At 43.0% G+C, this 13,727-nt stretch overlaps 1 protein-coding gene across 4 annotated transcripts in view; it reads right to left on the bottom strand.

The window, feature by feature from the left end:
- The window catches only part of pabpc1 (poly(A) binding protein cytoplasmic 1), a 170,859-nt gene extending 162,655 nt beyond the window's left edge, over nucleotides 1-8,204 (bottom strand). For all 4 annotated transcript variants that reach the window (XM_062980134.1, XM_003226599.4, XM_016996959.2 and 1 more), the window contains exon 1: nucleotides 7,659-8,204. In XM_062980134.1, the coding sequence (XP_062836204.1) occupies nucleotides 7,659-7,851 (193 nt within the window). In that variant the 5' untranslated portion in view covers nucleotides 7,852-8,204. The remainder of the gene's footprint in view (nucleotides 1-7,658) is intronic.
- Nucleotides 8,205-13,727: the final 5,523 nt, after the last annotated feature.

Genomic DNA, 13,727 nt, shown 5'->3' with positions numbered 1-13,727 from the left:
CTCCTCTGTACTCCATGATCCCTAGAGGATTCTGATGATACTACTTCTAAATTAATGCAAGTATAACATTACAGCCCCTTAAAACTGACTGTAATTGCCCTTTATATACATAAAAATGTTACAGAAGTTATTGATTTGATGGTAATATGAAAGGAAAAAGCAGAAAGGTTCTCAATAAAGTGTTGCTACAATCAAAGTACAAAGACAACAGATCTTTCTATTAGCAAAAGAAGGTCAAAAGCCCTGCAAGACAAATACATGAAAGCTTCTATGTCCTATTTGTTAAATATTCAACCCCTGCCTCTAAACAAGGGATGGGACAAGTTTGGCACCATCCTTTTGGAAGTTACTTCTGCCCATTTCCTGTTTGGGGAGAAAGGAGTCCACTGGGTAAAAAATGGGTTTAAGGGAGGAGCACAAAACAGCACAATTGCATGGAATCACAACGAACTGGGTATAAACCACTGAATACCCAGAATATCTCCCAATATCCTCCTTTCCCCACCCCAGATTCTCAGACAATTCCCTTCAATGGCTAAAATCCACCCTGCAAAATATACCGTAGCAGTTTTGCTCAAACTCCCAACTGAAACAGGAAGTGATATTCTATCACGTCCAGTTTCATTTGGAAACAGCTGCATGACCAGCTGGGGTGCCAACAAGGTACAAAATGGCACCTCTGGCACAGATCCTGCTTGGGTGTAATATTATCTCCAATCTCAAATTACATTGCTTTTTTCCATAGGAAAATACCGTATTTTACTAGAATCTTATGCTTATCTTTTTTGGCTAAATGATCTTGCCAAAATTGGGGTGTGCATTAGATTTGCATTAAACAATAATCTTACTGCTGAGTCAAAACAAAAGGGAAAGGTGCTTCAGAAGCTGCACCCGGAGCTCCTCTTTGAGGGACATCATCTCTAATTAAATGGCCAGGGCTCAATGCTATGCAATCCTGAGATTTGTAGTTTGGTGAGGCACCAGCATTCTTTGGCAGAGAAGGCTCGAGACCTTTTAAAACTACAGCCCCCATGACTCATAGCATTGAAACAAGGCATTTAAAGTAAATTGATTCTACAGCACAGACGTACACCAAGGTTTTCTTTTCCATCGCTGGAAGCTTTGGTGTTCTAACACAATGGTTTATAATGAAGAAATTCTAAGCAGGCATCAATAGTAATGCACATTTTTTGGGCCAAATTACAAAGACTACACTTTTTGCCACTGCACATTACATACAGCAGCAAATACTTTTTTTGTTTTGGGGTTTTGAAAATTGAGGTGAGCATTAGATTTGAGTAAATACGGGTAATATTTCTCGATTCATCTATGAGAATGTTTATAATAACTATGTGGCAGGGAATTACTTTGAATTAATGGCAATATATCAGATGCGATCCATTCTCTCAACTCAGAATGTAACACAAGGAAAGGGCCATATTGTCAACAGAGTAGTTAACTATAGACAGAAAAGTGTCTGGGTCTGGGTATTAGATATCACACTTCTCCATACCCTCACAGGGAAGGCTCGGATGAAGGAAACTGTAAGAAACCCCATCACTACTAACTCTTGCCACACAGGTGATGGTAGCTAACAGTGGGAACCTCTGACAGTCTTTAAAACTACCTGTTATAAAAGCAGAGGAACCTACCCACATACACTAATGCTGCTACAGCCTTTTGTTTCAATATGAATACCCCATGAAATTCCACAGGCATGTAACTCTCCTTCAAAATCACCTCTTAGAATTAATCTTTGAACATCTTAAAAACAAAAACTAAGCTATTTTTTAAGTGTCTAAAACCCTGACTCTTCCATGCAAAGGAAACAGCCAAATCCTATATCACTGCTCAAATTATAGTGCCCTATGAACCAAGTGTCTCTGGGTAAGCATTTGGGAGGGCAAGCTTCTCAAGCTCTGGGTGCACTACTCAAACAGTGTTTATACAGACTGAAGAGACTTGAGTGAACATTACTCATTCAAGTGGTCTACCGATATAAAAGCATATTTCTTTTTTGTTGTTGAAAGATCAGTCATGTGCTTGGAAACAAATGAGAGTGACCATCCCAGTCAGAAGGTAAAGATGTCATTATTTCAGCCACCCATGTGGACAATTTTGGAGTATTTTGGATTTCAAATTTCTGGATAAGAATGCTCAGTCTGTATGAATTTTCTACAATGCAACAGAGAAACTACTTTGGTAGAATTTGCAGTAACGGCTAATTTCATATAGCACTATGCCCTTTCTGCAAATTCAAAGTCTGTACTGAAGAGTATCAGAATGAAAAAGAATGGCTCAAAGTTCAATGAAGCATGCTACATTAATAAATATGTCTTGTGATCTCATCTGTAATATTAGTTCAAATATAGGCCTATTTTCCACTGGAATGCTCAATCAAGAGTTTGAAATATTAACAAATATAGAATGCAATGTTTTGTTCATAACAGTACTAATAATTGAATATGACAGCAGAATAGAGTGACAATGTTGAAGAGCTTTTCCTTCCAAATAAGACAATGTTTGCTTAGACAAGTTTTCCATTTAGGACTACTTGTTATAACGAACATGTCCTTCAAATAATTTGAATGCTAAATAGTTTTTCAGCATCTATATAGAACACTGCTCCAGCTCTGGATATTTACTCAGGTAAGCTAGTAAAAAAAAACCCTAATCTAACTTTTAAAGCAAACTGAATTCCTTCACTTTTAAAATTCTGTGAATACAGTAAGAAAAACCTGGCCAACTTTATTCAATTCAATAATTAGCCTTTCCAAGATAGTGATTAACTTATTCGCTACTATTTGAATGCTCCTTATCCTGAATTTATCAAAATTCAACTTAATTCAATCACCACCTGAAGAATGAATCATCAGGTGAGCAAAAGCTAAATTTGGAGAAAGAAAAGAGTAGAACCCTACAAAACAACACTCACTTCTGGACACAATTTGGAAGTGCTATTGGATTAATTTGTTAAACAAACAGACCCAACACAAAACTAAAATCTGTACTCAAAAAGTATGTGAAAAGATCTAGTTAGAAGCACACCTTTGAGATTTTAACTACAGCTTGATTCAATAAATTGTTCTCATCTTGTTTGCTCATCATTGGCTAATTTATGAGATCAACATTGTAGTGTTTAATTAAAAAGAATATAAACTGGGTACATTGATATTAACCAAACAAACCTACCCTTTAATTCCTGTTGGGTCGTTGTAGTTGTGATTAACGTACCTATATTTACGTACGTATAATGCACTATAGAAAATAATGTGCACTTCAATTTTGAAGGTGTGCATTTGCTATCGAATGTAATGCAAGGAGGTTTGGCCACAAAAAGGCTAGTGGGAAGTCGCAGCCCTTCATCTGGCCTTCCCCGCAGTCTTTTCATGGCCACCGCTGCCTCTTCCTCTTCTCTCCCCAGCTGGGACCTCTTGCCTAACAGAACAGGTGGGTTTAGGTGCACATCTCAATTTTAGTGGTGTAATTTAACCAAAAAGATGAGTGCTAAGACATGAGTAGATATAGTAGATTTCAATTTTATGGAGATTTTAAGGCAAGCCTGAGAGAAGCTGTGTGGTTTGAGTGTTGGTCTAAGACTCTGCAAATGAAGGTTCAAATCCGCACTTGGCCATGGAAACCCATTAAGTGACTCTGGACATGTCACACTCTCACAACCTCAAAGGAAGGCCAGGGGCAATTCCCTCTGGACAAATCATATCAAGAAAACCATGTGATAAGTTAACCTTAGGGTAAGATTACTGGCTTGAAGGCATGCCATACTGCAAGGCAAAGTACAAAGTGTTGGCAATAACCTTTAAAGTCCTACATGATTCAGGTCCATGTTATCTGTAACATCACCTGTATAATACAGTTGAGTCTCACTTATCCAACACTCGCTTATCCAACGTTCTGGATTATCCAACACATTTTTGTAGTCAATGTTTTCAATAAATCGTGATATTTTGGTGCTAAATTCATAAATACAGTAATTACTACATAGCATAATTTCATATGTAACTACTTTTTCTGTCAAATTTGTTGTATAAAATGATGTTTTGGTGTTTTTATGCTGAATGTTTTTATATTGTGGAATGATATTTTAAATTGTAAGCCGCTCGGAGCACTCTGGTGGAGAGCGACTAATTAAGAAATAAAGTCAAGTGAAGTTAATTTGTAAAATCATAACCTAGTTTGATGTTTAATAGGCGTTTCTGGATTATCCAATGCATTTTTGTAGTCAATGTTTTCAATACATCATGATATTTTGGTGCTAAATTCGTAAATACAGTAATTACTACATAGCATAATTTCATATTGAACTACAATTTCTGTCAAATTAGTTGTATAACATGATGTTTTGGTGCTTAATTTGTAAAGTCATAACCTAATTTGATGTTTAATAGGCTTCTCCTTAATCTCTCCTTATTATCCAACATATTTGCTTATCCAACGTTCTGCTGGCCTGTTTATGTTGGATAAGTGAGACTCTACTGTATGTCGAATACACTAAGGTCCATTGTGGGCCACTTACTCCAACTGGCCAGAACCCAGCCAGCAACCGTCACTCAGAGGACTTTTTCATTGGCCAACCCTAGATTGTGGAATGATCTGAGACAAGATTTGCCAGTTGAATGAGCTGGCAAAATTTTAGTCACAATTAGAGAAAGATCACTTACAGCAGGCCTACCCAGGCAATTATATTTTAATTTATGTATTTTAACGGTATTGTGTTTTATCTGTGTTTTAACTATGTTGTACCCTGCCCCAAGAAATGGATAACAAATAAATCATAACCAGGGGATTTTCTTAGAAAGATTTGTTCAAAAGGAGGCTGATAGCATGCAACTTGCTCAAGGTCACCCAGTGGGTTTTCATGGCCTAACAGGTATTCAAATTCTGGTTTCCAAAGCTGTAGTCTCATGCTCAGACCACTACACCATACTGGATGCCTGGTAACTACACTCAGACATACAAGGTGAATCTCTTTAACAAGAATGAGACTTGGAAAGAGAAAACAGGTCTTCCCAGAACTATCTCCCTGTTGGTTTCTATGTACCAACAGAAAGTTTATTAGGCAGCAATGCAACCAACTTTATATTTCCTTACAGCTGCAAGCGGTGTGGAGTTCCCCCTTCTCCTTTCCCGTTTGGACTATACACCATCTAACCAAGAAGAAAGTGGTAGGATAGTTTCTCGACACTTATGAAATAGCCAGCACTTTATGTACTCTACAGAAACTCAAAATGTTGCCCCTGGTCATTGAGGTAGCTTTGAAAACATTAATAAATCTAATCTACTAAACATTAATTAAAAAAAGACTTAGGAGAGAGGAAAATATTTTAATAGATTTTAAAACCACTCAAAACTGGGGATTTAAAAATCACACTGGAATGTCACTTCACAACCCAGCCTCTCGAGAGAAAAAAGGCAGCCTGCTCGGGGACACATTCCTGGCGTTACCACTGTGGGTGAGCGAGAGCCTCCCTCGCGCCCCATTTCTCCACCGTCCTCATTAAAGGCGCTCATTGTTCTGGAATGTCCTCGGCGCGGCCTCTCCTCCCGGCTCTCCCCTCCCTCCCTCCCTCCCTCCCTCCAGCGACGGAAGCCAGCGGAAGGCACGCCCTGAACGGGGCAGGCGTCGGGGTTGTTTTTTGTCCGGGCCGGGCCTGCTTGGCGAGCCCCGGGAACTAACGCCAGGCCGGGATGAGTGGCCCAGCAGGCCGGCCTTCCAAGGCGCCTCCCAGCCACGAGGCCTGGCGGCTCCATCCCCTCCCTCCCCCAGCACACTCTCCGGATTCCCTCTCACAACCCTCTTTTGGGGCGGGGGAGAGCAAGCTCCTAGGAAGCGACGGTCGCGCCTTAGGCCCCGTCTACACCAGCCATTTAATTCGGTTCGGAGGCGAGGCCACAAACTGCCCCCAAAGCGCGCCAATGAAAGTGTCATCATCATATGACTTCCGATACTCATTCGCACAGCACATGGTGAAAGTGAATTAAATGGCCTGTGTAGATAGGGCCTCGGTGGTAAAATGGATGTTCCGCGGTGGAAGGGGACTGAGGGCACAGGAGTCCGCGGAAGAGGAAACGGAAGTGGGCCCGAGGAGGCGGCGGCGAGGCCTAGGCTTTAACCAGGCCTCTTTCATCATCACCCTATCTTGGCGGCGCCGTCTACTCTGCCCATTTAACTCAGTTTTGATTTGCAGGCCACAAGGCGCACCATCAGAACAGGTTCCACGGGGGTTTCTCTGTAATCATTAACTTCTATGCTGCCATATAAAATCCAGATTACTATTGGCAATATAGACCAGGCTCTGATCAAACTTTGGCCCTCCGGGTGTTTTGGACTTCAACTCCCACAATTCCTAACAGCCTGTGAGGGCCGATGTTTGCCCAGTATAGGCTCTTATCATCCAGTTCAAAGCAGATATTGTGAATTATCTGCTTTGTGTTGTAGGATTTCATGGCCAGAATCACTGGGTTACTGTGAGTTTTCCTGGCTGTATGGCCATGTTCCAGAAGCATTCTCTCCTGACTTTTTGCACAAATATATGGCAGGCATTCTCAGAGGTTGTGCATTATACTGGAAACTAGTTAAGTGAGGTTTGCATATCTGTGGAAGGTCCAAGGTGGAAGAAAGAACTCTTCTCTGTTGGAGGCAAGTGTGAATGTTGCAATTAATCACCTTCATTAGCACTGAAAAGCCTTTTAGCTGCTTTCTGCCTGGGGGAATCCTTAGTTGGGAGGCGTTAGCTGGCCTTGATAGTTTCATGTCCTGAATCCCCCTGTTTTTGAGTGTTCTTCATTTACTGTGCTGATTTTAAGAGTTTTTTTAAAAAATACTGATAGCCAGATTTTGTTCATTTTCATGGTTTCATCCTTTCTGTTAAAATTGTCCACATGCTTGTGGATTTCAGTGGCTTCTCTGTGTAGTCTGATGGTTGCTAGAGTGGTCTAGCATACAGAAGTGCTCAAATTCTATGCTGTGTCCAGGTTGGTTCATCAAGTGCTCTGCTATGGCTGACTTCCCTGGTTGAATTAAGTCTGCAGTGCCTTTCACACTCTGAAAACAGGGGAATTACAGGCAGGAATCAATCAGGGCCAACTAGCATCTCCCAACTAAAGAAGCTGCAGGCAGGAAGCTGCAAGGCCACTGAATGCGAATCAAGGTGGCCAACTGCAACATTCACACTTGCCCCCAACAGACAAGAGCCCTTTCTTCCACCCTGGAATTTAAACAGATACATAAACCTCCCTTGCCTAGTTTCCAGCAAATTTCACAACCTGTGAGGATGCCTGCTATAGATGTGGCCGAAACATGCTTCTGGAACATGGCCATACAGCCTGGAAAACTCACAGGAACCCACTTCTACACTGCCATATAAAATCAGACAACGGCCTGGGCAAACTTAAGCGGCTGAGGAAAGGGCCTGAGGCTGTTAGGAATGGTGGGAGTTGAAGTCCAAAACACATGGAGGGCCCAAGTTTGCCCAGGCCTTGTATACAATCATACAATCCAGTTCAAAGCAGATGTGTATTCTCTGCTTTGATAATCTGGATTATATGGCCGGGTTCCCACGGCACGCGGCCTCCCCTTCTCCCGAGGCCCACCCGAAGCCGGGGCGTCGCGTTAGGACGCCCTCCCGCGCCCTGCTCACCGTCGGCGGGCTGTTGGAAGTTGACATAGGCGTATCCGAGGGAGCGCCGGGTGATCATGTCCCTGCAGACGCGGATGGAGAGGATGGGCCCGGCGGGGCTGAACTTCTCGTAGAGCATGGCCTCGGTGACGTCGGGGTGCAGGTCCCCCACGTAGAGCGAGGCCATCGGGTAGCTGGGGGCGCTGGGGTTCATGATGGCGGGAGCGAGGAGGCCGAAGGAGAGGAGGCAGGAGCCGTCGCGCGCGCTGAGGGGAGGGCGAGGAGGATTCGAAGCTCAAGGCGACGGTTGGTGTCGGTTAACGGCTCCTTCCTTCCTGCTGCTTCTTCCTTCAGGCGGTTCCGGGACTTCGCTTTTCGCTTCACCGGGTTTTATTTTTCTACCAAACCGGCCGGTTTCGGGTTGAAGGAGGAAGGGGGGATTTTTTTAAATATTTTTGAGGGATTTTAAGAATTTTTTTGGATTTTTAAAGGTTTTTTTTCTTTTAGTAATAAATGGTGCGCCCGGGAGAAGGCCGGAGCACACTGCACGCGGCACACGCAGCACCGTCAGCGGCCGGGGGACAAGGGGGAGGCCTCCGCCCCGGCCGTGCGCTTTATATATGCGCCCCGCCCACTCCAGCGCCACGCGCAGGAAAGCGTCACCACGCATGCGTCGCAGGAGGGAGGAAAGGAAGGAGATGGGGACAGAGTGAGGGGAAGGAAGAAGAAGAAGAATCCGGGCGTTCCATTGCGTGCGACGTCATAGCCTGCGAGTCGACGCAGCTGCCCGGGCTATGGTAACTCTGATTGCGCATGCGCATCCGATTGAGCCCAACCTCATAGGGTCTATTGTGCAAAGAAGGGCGGGAGAGCGAGCGATCAAGGCGTCACCACGCATGCGTCGCGTGAGGGAGAGGATTACAAGATAGTGAGGGAAAGGAAGAAGAATCCGGGTGTTCCACTGCGTGTGATGTCATAGTCTGCGCGTTGACGCAGCTGCCCGGGTTCGGGCAACTTCTGGTTGCCCATGCGCCAGCGCGTATAATAGATTCCAAACCTCACAGGGCTATTGTGCAAAGAAAAACGAGCAAGCTCTGGGACTTTGAAGCGCATGCGCAACGAGAGTATGCCTGTGTCATGCAAAGAGAGTAAGGGAGGGAGAGGGTTATGAGAGGGTGAGGCAAAGAAAGAATTCTGGCGTTCCACTGCGTGTGACGTCATAGCCTGCGTGTCGACGCAGCTGCCCTCGTTTGGGCAACTCTTGCTACGCATGCGCAAATAGATTACAAACCTCAGAGCTATTGTGCATAGAAGGGCGAGCGAGCGCTGGGATTTTGAGCGCATGCGCAAGGAGTGCATGACCGTGGCATGCAATGAGAGTAAGCGAGGTTGCTTTTTTTTAGAAAAACAAACGCTCAGCGGAAATGAATTTACGGGAAGATCATGTGATTTTGGGGAAACTGAGGAGCAAAAAGAAAATGATCTCATGGTTAAGATAAAGGAAAAGAAACGACTAGCCTAGGGCGTACCTATACTATAGAATTAATGCACAGCATTGAGCCATGGTAGTTAAAGCGGGGTCAAACTGCGTTAATTATACAGTCTAGATGCACTTCTTGAAAATGTAGGTGTATTGGCATTTTAGAGCTTGTTTCGACCCCTTTATGGCAGGGGAAAAGGTAAGAGGTAAAGGAATTCATCCTGACCTTCAGCATCATATGGAGCCGCGGTGGCGCAATGGGTTAAACCCTTGTGCCTGCTGAACTGCTGACCTGAAGACCTGAAGGTTGGCAGCTGGAATCCACGAGACTGAGTGAGTTCCCATATCTTAGCCTCAGCTTCCCATGCGGGGACATGAGAGAAATCTCCCACAGGATGGTAACACATCCGGACATCCCCTTGGCAACATCTTTGTAGACGGCCAACTGTCTCACGCCAGAAGGGACTTACAGTATATTCTCAATTCGCTTCTGACACGATAAAAAAGCATATTTGGGTGCATTGTGGCTGGATGCTTTAGTTCAGGCATGGGCAAACTTTGGCTCTCTAGGTGTTTTGGATGTCAACTCTCACAATTCCTAAGAGTCTACCAACTGACTTCACAACCTCTGAGGATGCCTGCCATAGATGTGGATGAAATGTCAGGAGAGAATGCTTCTGAAACATGGCCATACAGCCCGGAAAACTCACTGCAACAAAGTGATTCCGGCCATGAAAGCCTTGGACAACACATTAAAGACTTTTATGATCTGATTTGTGGGGGCAGGATGACCTGTGTCCACGCAGAAATACAGCCGTATCCACTGGTTCTGTATCCACAGATTCAACCATCTACAGTTTGAAAATATTCCAGTTTCCTCACCAAAACAGAAATATCTTAATTTTGTCATTTTATATTAGGGACACCATTTCACTACCCCATCGCATACAGTGGGACTTGAATCAATTTTGGTATCCACTTGGCTTCCTTGAACCAGACCCCAGTATGTGCCAACGGCCCCATTTTCATTTTGTATTTTTCTTTTTGGAAACCATCCCTTTAAAAATATTTTTTAAAGAATAGTACTGTAAAGAGACTATCATTAAGGGAGGTATGAAGAAGCCAAGCTGCTTTACCTGAAGTCATCCATCCAGCCTAGTATTATCCACTCTGATGGGCAGTGGCTATGGAGTGACACAATATGTCAGGAATTGAACCTGGGGCCTATGACATACCAAATATATGCTTTACTTGGGCTTTTTCTTTAGGGTTAAACCTTTACTAGAGATATTTAGTTTATTTCACTTTTGTTTTCCTCCTGTTTGAACAGCAATTGTTTTTATAGCATTCATAGCCTGTTCGTAAACATTCCTGATCAGGGCAGCTTATATTTCTTCTCAATTTCTGTACATAACCTCTGTGCCTTGAAGCTGGATTTTAGTGAAAAATTTCCACCAACAAATACTTAAAAGCCTTCGACAACACAGTACTTAATTATGTTTCTAACATGGCTGATTCGCTATGAACACTTTTATTTATATTGCATCCCACCTTTCCTCAAGATAGCTTATGATGATATACGAAGGGCTTCCTGCAGGTCTTTCCATCATTCAGGCTGTGGGAAATCCTTGACCTGCTTGGCTTCATCAGGGGGCACATCTGTATGGACATTCAACCCTGAAACAAGGGGTGATCAGCTCCATGGTGTTTACATGATGCTGATTTGGGCTAATGCGGCCTTGAACTGCATTAAGAAAAAGTAATGGTTACTGAAAGTAAAGGCTTTTGACTTCTGCCAAGGTTTTTATTGACTTTTGTTCATAGAATCATAGAGTTGGAAAAGGCCATGTGGGCCATCTAGTCCAACCCCCTGTCATGCAGGAAAAGCACATTCAAAGCACCCGACAGATGGCCATCAAGCCTCTGTTTAAAAGCTTCCAAGGAAGGAGCTGCCACCATACTCCAATGTAGAGTGTTTCACTGTTGAAAAGCTCAGACAGTCGGGAAGTTCTTCCTAATGTTCAGGTGGAATCGCCTTTCCTGTAATTTGCACCTATTCAGAAATACAAAAAAAACGTAGAAGATACCTTTGGTTATGAAAGCCCTTGGTATCCAGGATAGTTAAGGATACAATTTTAATTTATTTTTAAAAGTTCACTCTGTTTAACTTGTTTAATATGGTTTTAGTTTATTGGCATAATAATAATAATAATAATAGACATTATTTTTAAACTGCTGCTATAATTTTAGTGTTACCCAGTCACTTTCTGCTTTTGTTGTTGTCAATGGTTCTCCCAACATGTTTTATTGTATTTACAGTAGAGTCTCACTTATCCAACGTAAACGGGCCGGCAGAACGTAGGATAAGCGAATATGTTGGATAATAAGGAGAGATTAAGGAAAAGCCTATTAAACATCAGATTAGGTTATGATTTTACAAATTAAGCACCAAAACAACGTGTTATACAACAAATTTGACAGAAAAAGTAGTTCAATACGCAGTAATGCTATGTAGTAATTACTGTATTTACGAATTTAGCACCAAAATATCACGATGTATTGAAAACATTTACTACAAAAATGCGTTGGATAAGCATGTGTTGGATAAGTGAGACTCTACTGTATATACAAATATGCTCCCCCCTGTGGCCAGAATCGAACATCCCCTCAGGAGAAGGTTAAATTACCTCTGTGTCTGTCTCTGTCTTGGTTCTATGTGTATATGGGCATTGAATGTTTTCCCTATATGTATATAATGTGATCTGCCCTGAGTCCCCTTCGGGGTGAGAAGGGCAGAATATAAATACTGTAAATAAATAAATAATGTAAATAAATAAATATATTTTACTTTTTAGCTGTCTTGAACTTTTAAAGAACAATCCTGCTTTGGTAGTTGGCCCAGTCTTGACTGCCTTGTTTCAAGGTACTTTAGCACAAAAACAATTAACAATTATTGTCAGGACAAGACATTCAGAAAGTGTTCCAGAATAAACAGAGAACTGGTTCCGCTGGTAAAGCAACCAGATCACGCTGCTGTTATTAAGTTGGGGAAAACTCCAGCTATCATTTTGGTCTCTGTCCTTGAATAATTTTAGTTGTGGACTTGGAGGGTTGACGTTTTTAGATTTTAATTATTTTTAAGATGCTTATGACATGAAAATGTCAGGGTTTTATGCATTTAACTATTCTTATTACAGACAGCCCTTCATATCCACCGATTCAACCATCCACAACTTGAAAATATTCAATAAAACAAAATCCAAAATGCAAGTCTTGATTTTGCCATCTTATATAAGGACAGGAGGCCCCGGTGGCAAAGTGCATTAAAGCACTGAGCTGGAGACCGAAAGATCCAAGGTTCAAACCCCGGGAGCGGCCGCTGTTAGCTCCAGCTTCTGCCAACCTAGCAGTTCGAAAACATGCCAATGTGAGTAGATCAATAGGTACCGCTCCGACGGGAAGGTAACAGCGCTCCATGCAGTCATGCCGGCCACATGACCTTGGAGGTGTCTACGGACAACGCCGGCTCTTTGGCTTAGAAATGGAGATGAGCACCAACCCCAGAGTCAGACATGACTGGACTTAACGTCAGGGGAAACCTTTACCTATATAAGGAACACTATTTTACTACACCATTGTATATAATGAGACTTGAGAATCCATGTATTTTATAGAATCACTAGCTTTGCCCGCCCACGCGTTGCTGTGGCGAAGTCTGGTGGTATGGGAAATAAAGTATTGAGGAATTGGTGGTAGTTAAGGTCAAGGGTAAAGGTTTTCCCCAGACATTAAGTCCAGTCGTGTCTGACTCTGGAGGTTGGTGCTCATCTCCATTTCTAAGCCGAAGAGCCGGCGTTGTCCGTAGACTCCTCCAAGGTCATGTGGGATGACTACATGGAGCGGCGTTACCTTCCCGCCAGAGCAGTACCTATTGATGCACTCACATTTGCATGTTTTCGAACTTCTGGGTTGGCAGAAGCTGGGGCTAACAGTGGGGGCTCTCTCCGCTCCCCCAATTCAAACCTGTGGCCTTTCAGTCCAGAAGTTCAGCAGCTCAGCACTTTAACACGCTGCGCCATTAGGGGATATTATTTCCTAAAGGTTGTGAATATACAATATTTCTGATTGGTTTTTTTTGTTTGTTGGAGGCAAGTATGAATGCTGCAATTAGGAAAAATGATTAGGATGTAATGGCCTTGCAGCTTTAAAGCCTGGCTGTTTCCTCCCTGAGTGAATTTTTTGTTGGGAGGTGTTAGCTGGCCCTGATAGTTTCCTGTCTGGAATTCCCTTGTTTTCAGAGTGGTGTTGTTTGAGATATTTTATGTGCTTCTACTGTCTCTGGCCCTGGGAAAACAGAGGATTTTCCAGACTTTGATGATGGGAATACTTTGTTGGGAGGTGTTAGCTGGCCCTGATTGTTTCCTCTCTGGAATTCCCTTGTTTTCAGAGTGGTGTTGTTAGCGATATTTTATGTGCTTCTACTGTCTGTGGCCCTGAGAAAACAGGATTTGCCAGACTTTGATGATGGGAATACTTTGTTGGGAGGTGTTAGCTGGCCCCGATTGTTTCCTGTGTGGAATTCCCCTGTTTATTTACTGTCCTGGTTTTAG

Source organism: Anolis carolinensis, chromosome 4 (assembly GCF_035594765.1).
Source record: "Anolis carolinensis isolate JA03-04 chromosome 4, rAnoCar3.1.pri, whole genome shotgun sequence".
Lineage (NCBI taxonomy): Eukaryota > Metazoa > Chordata > Lepidosauria > Squamata > Dactyloidae > Anolis > Anolis carolinensis.
The sequence above is the reverse complement of the archived record's forward strand: the minus strand, read 5'-3'. Positions and strand labels throughout refer to the sequence as shown.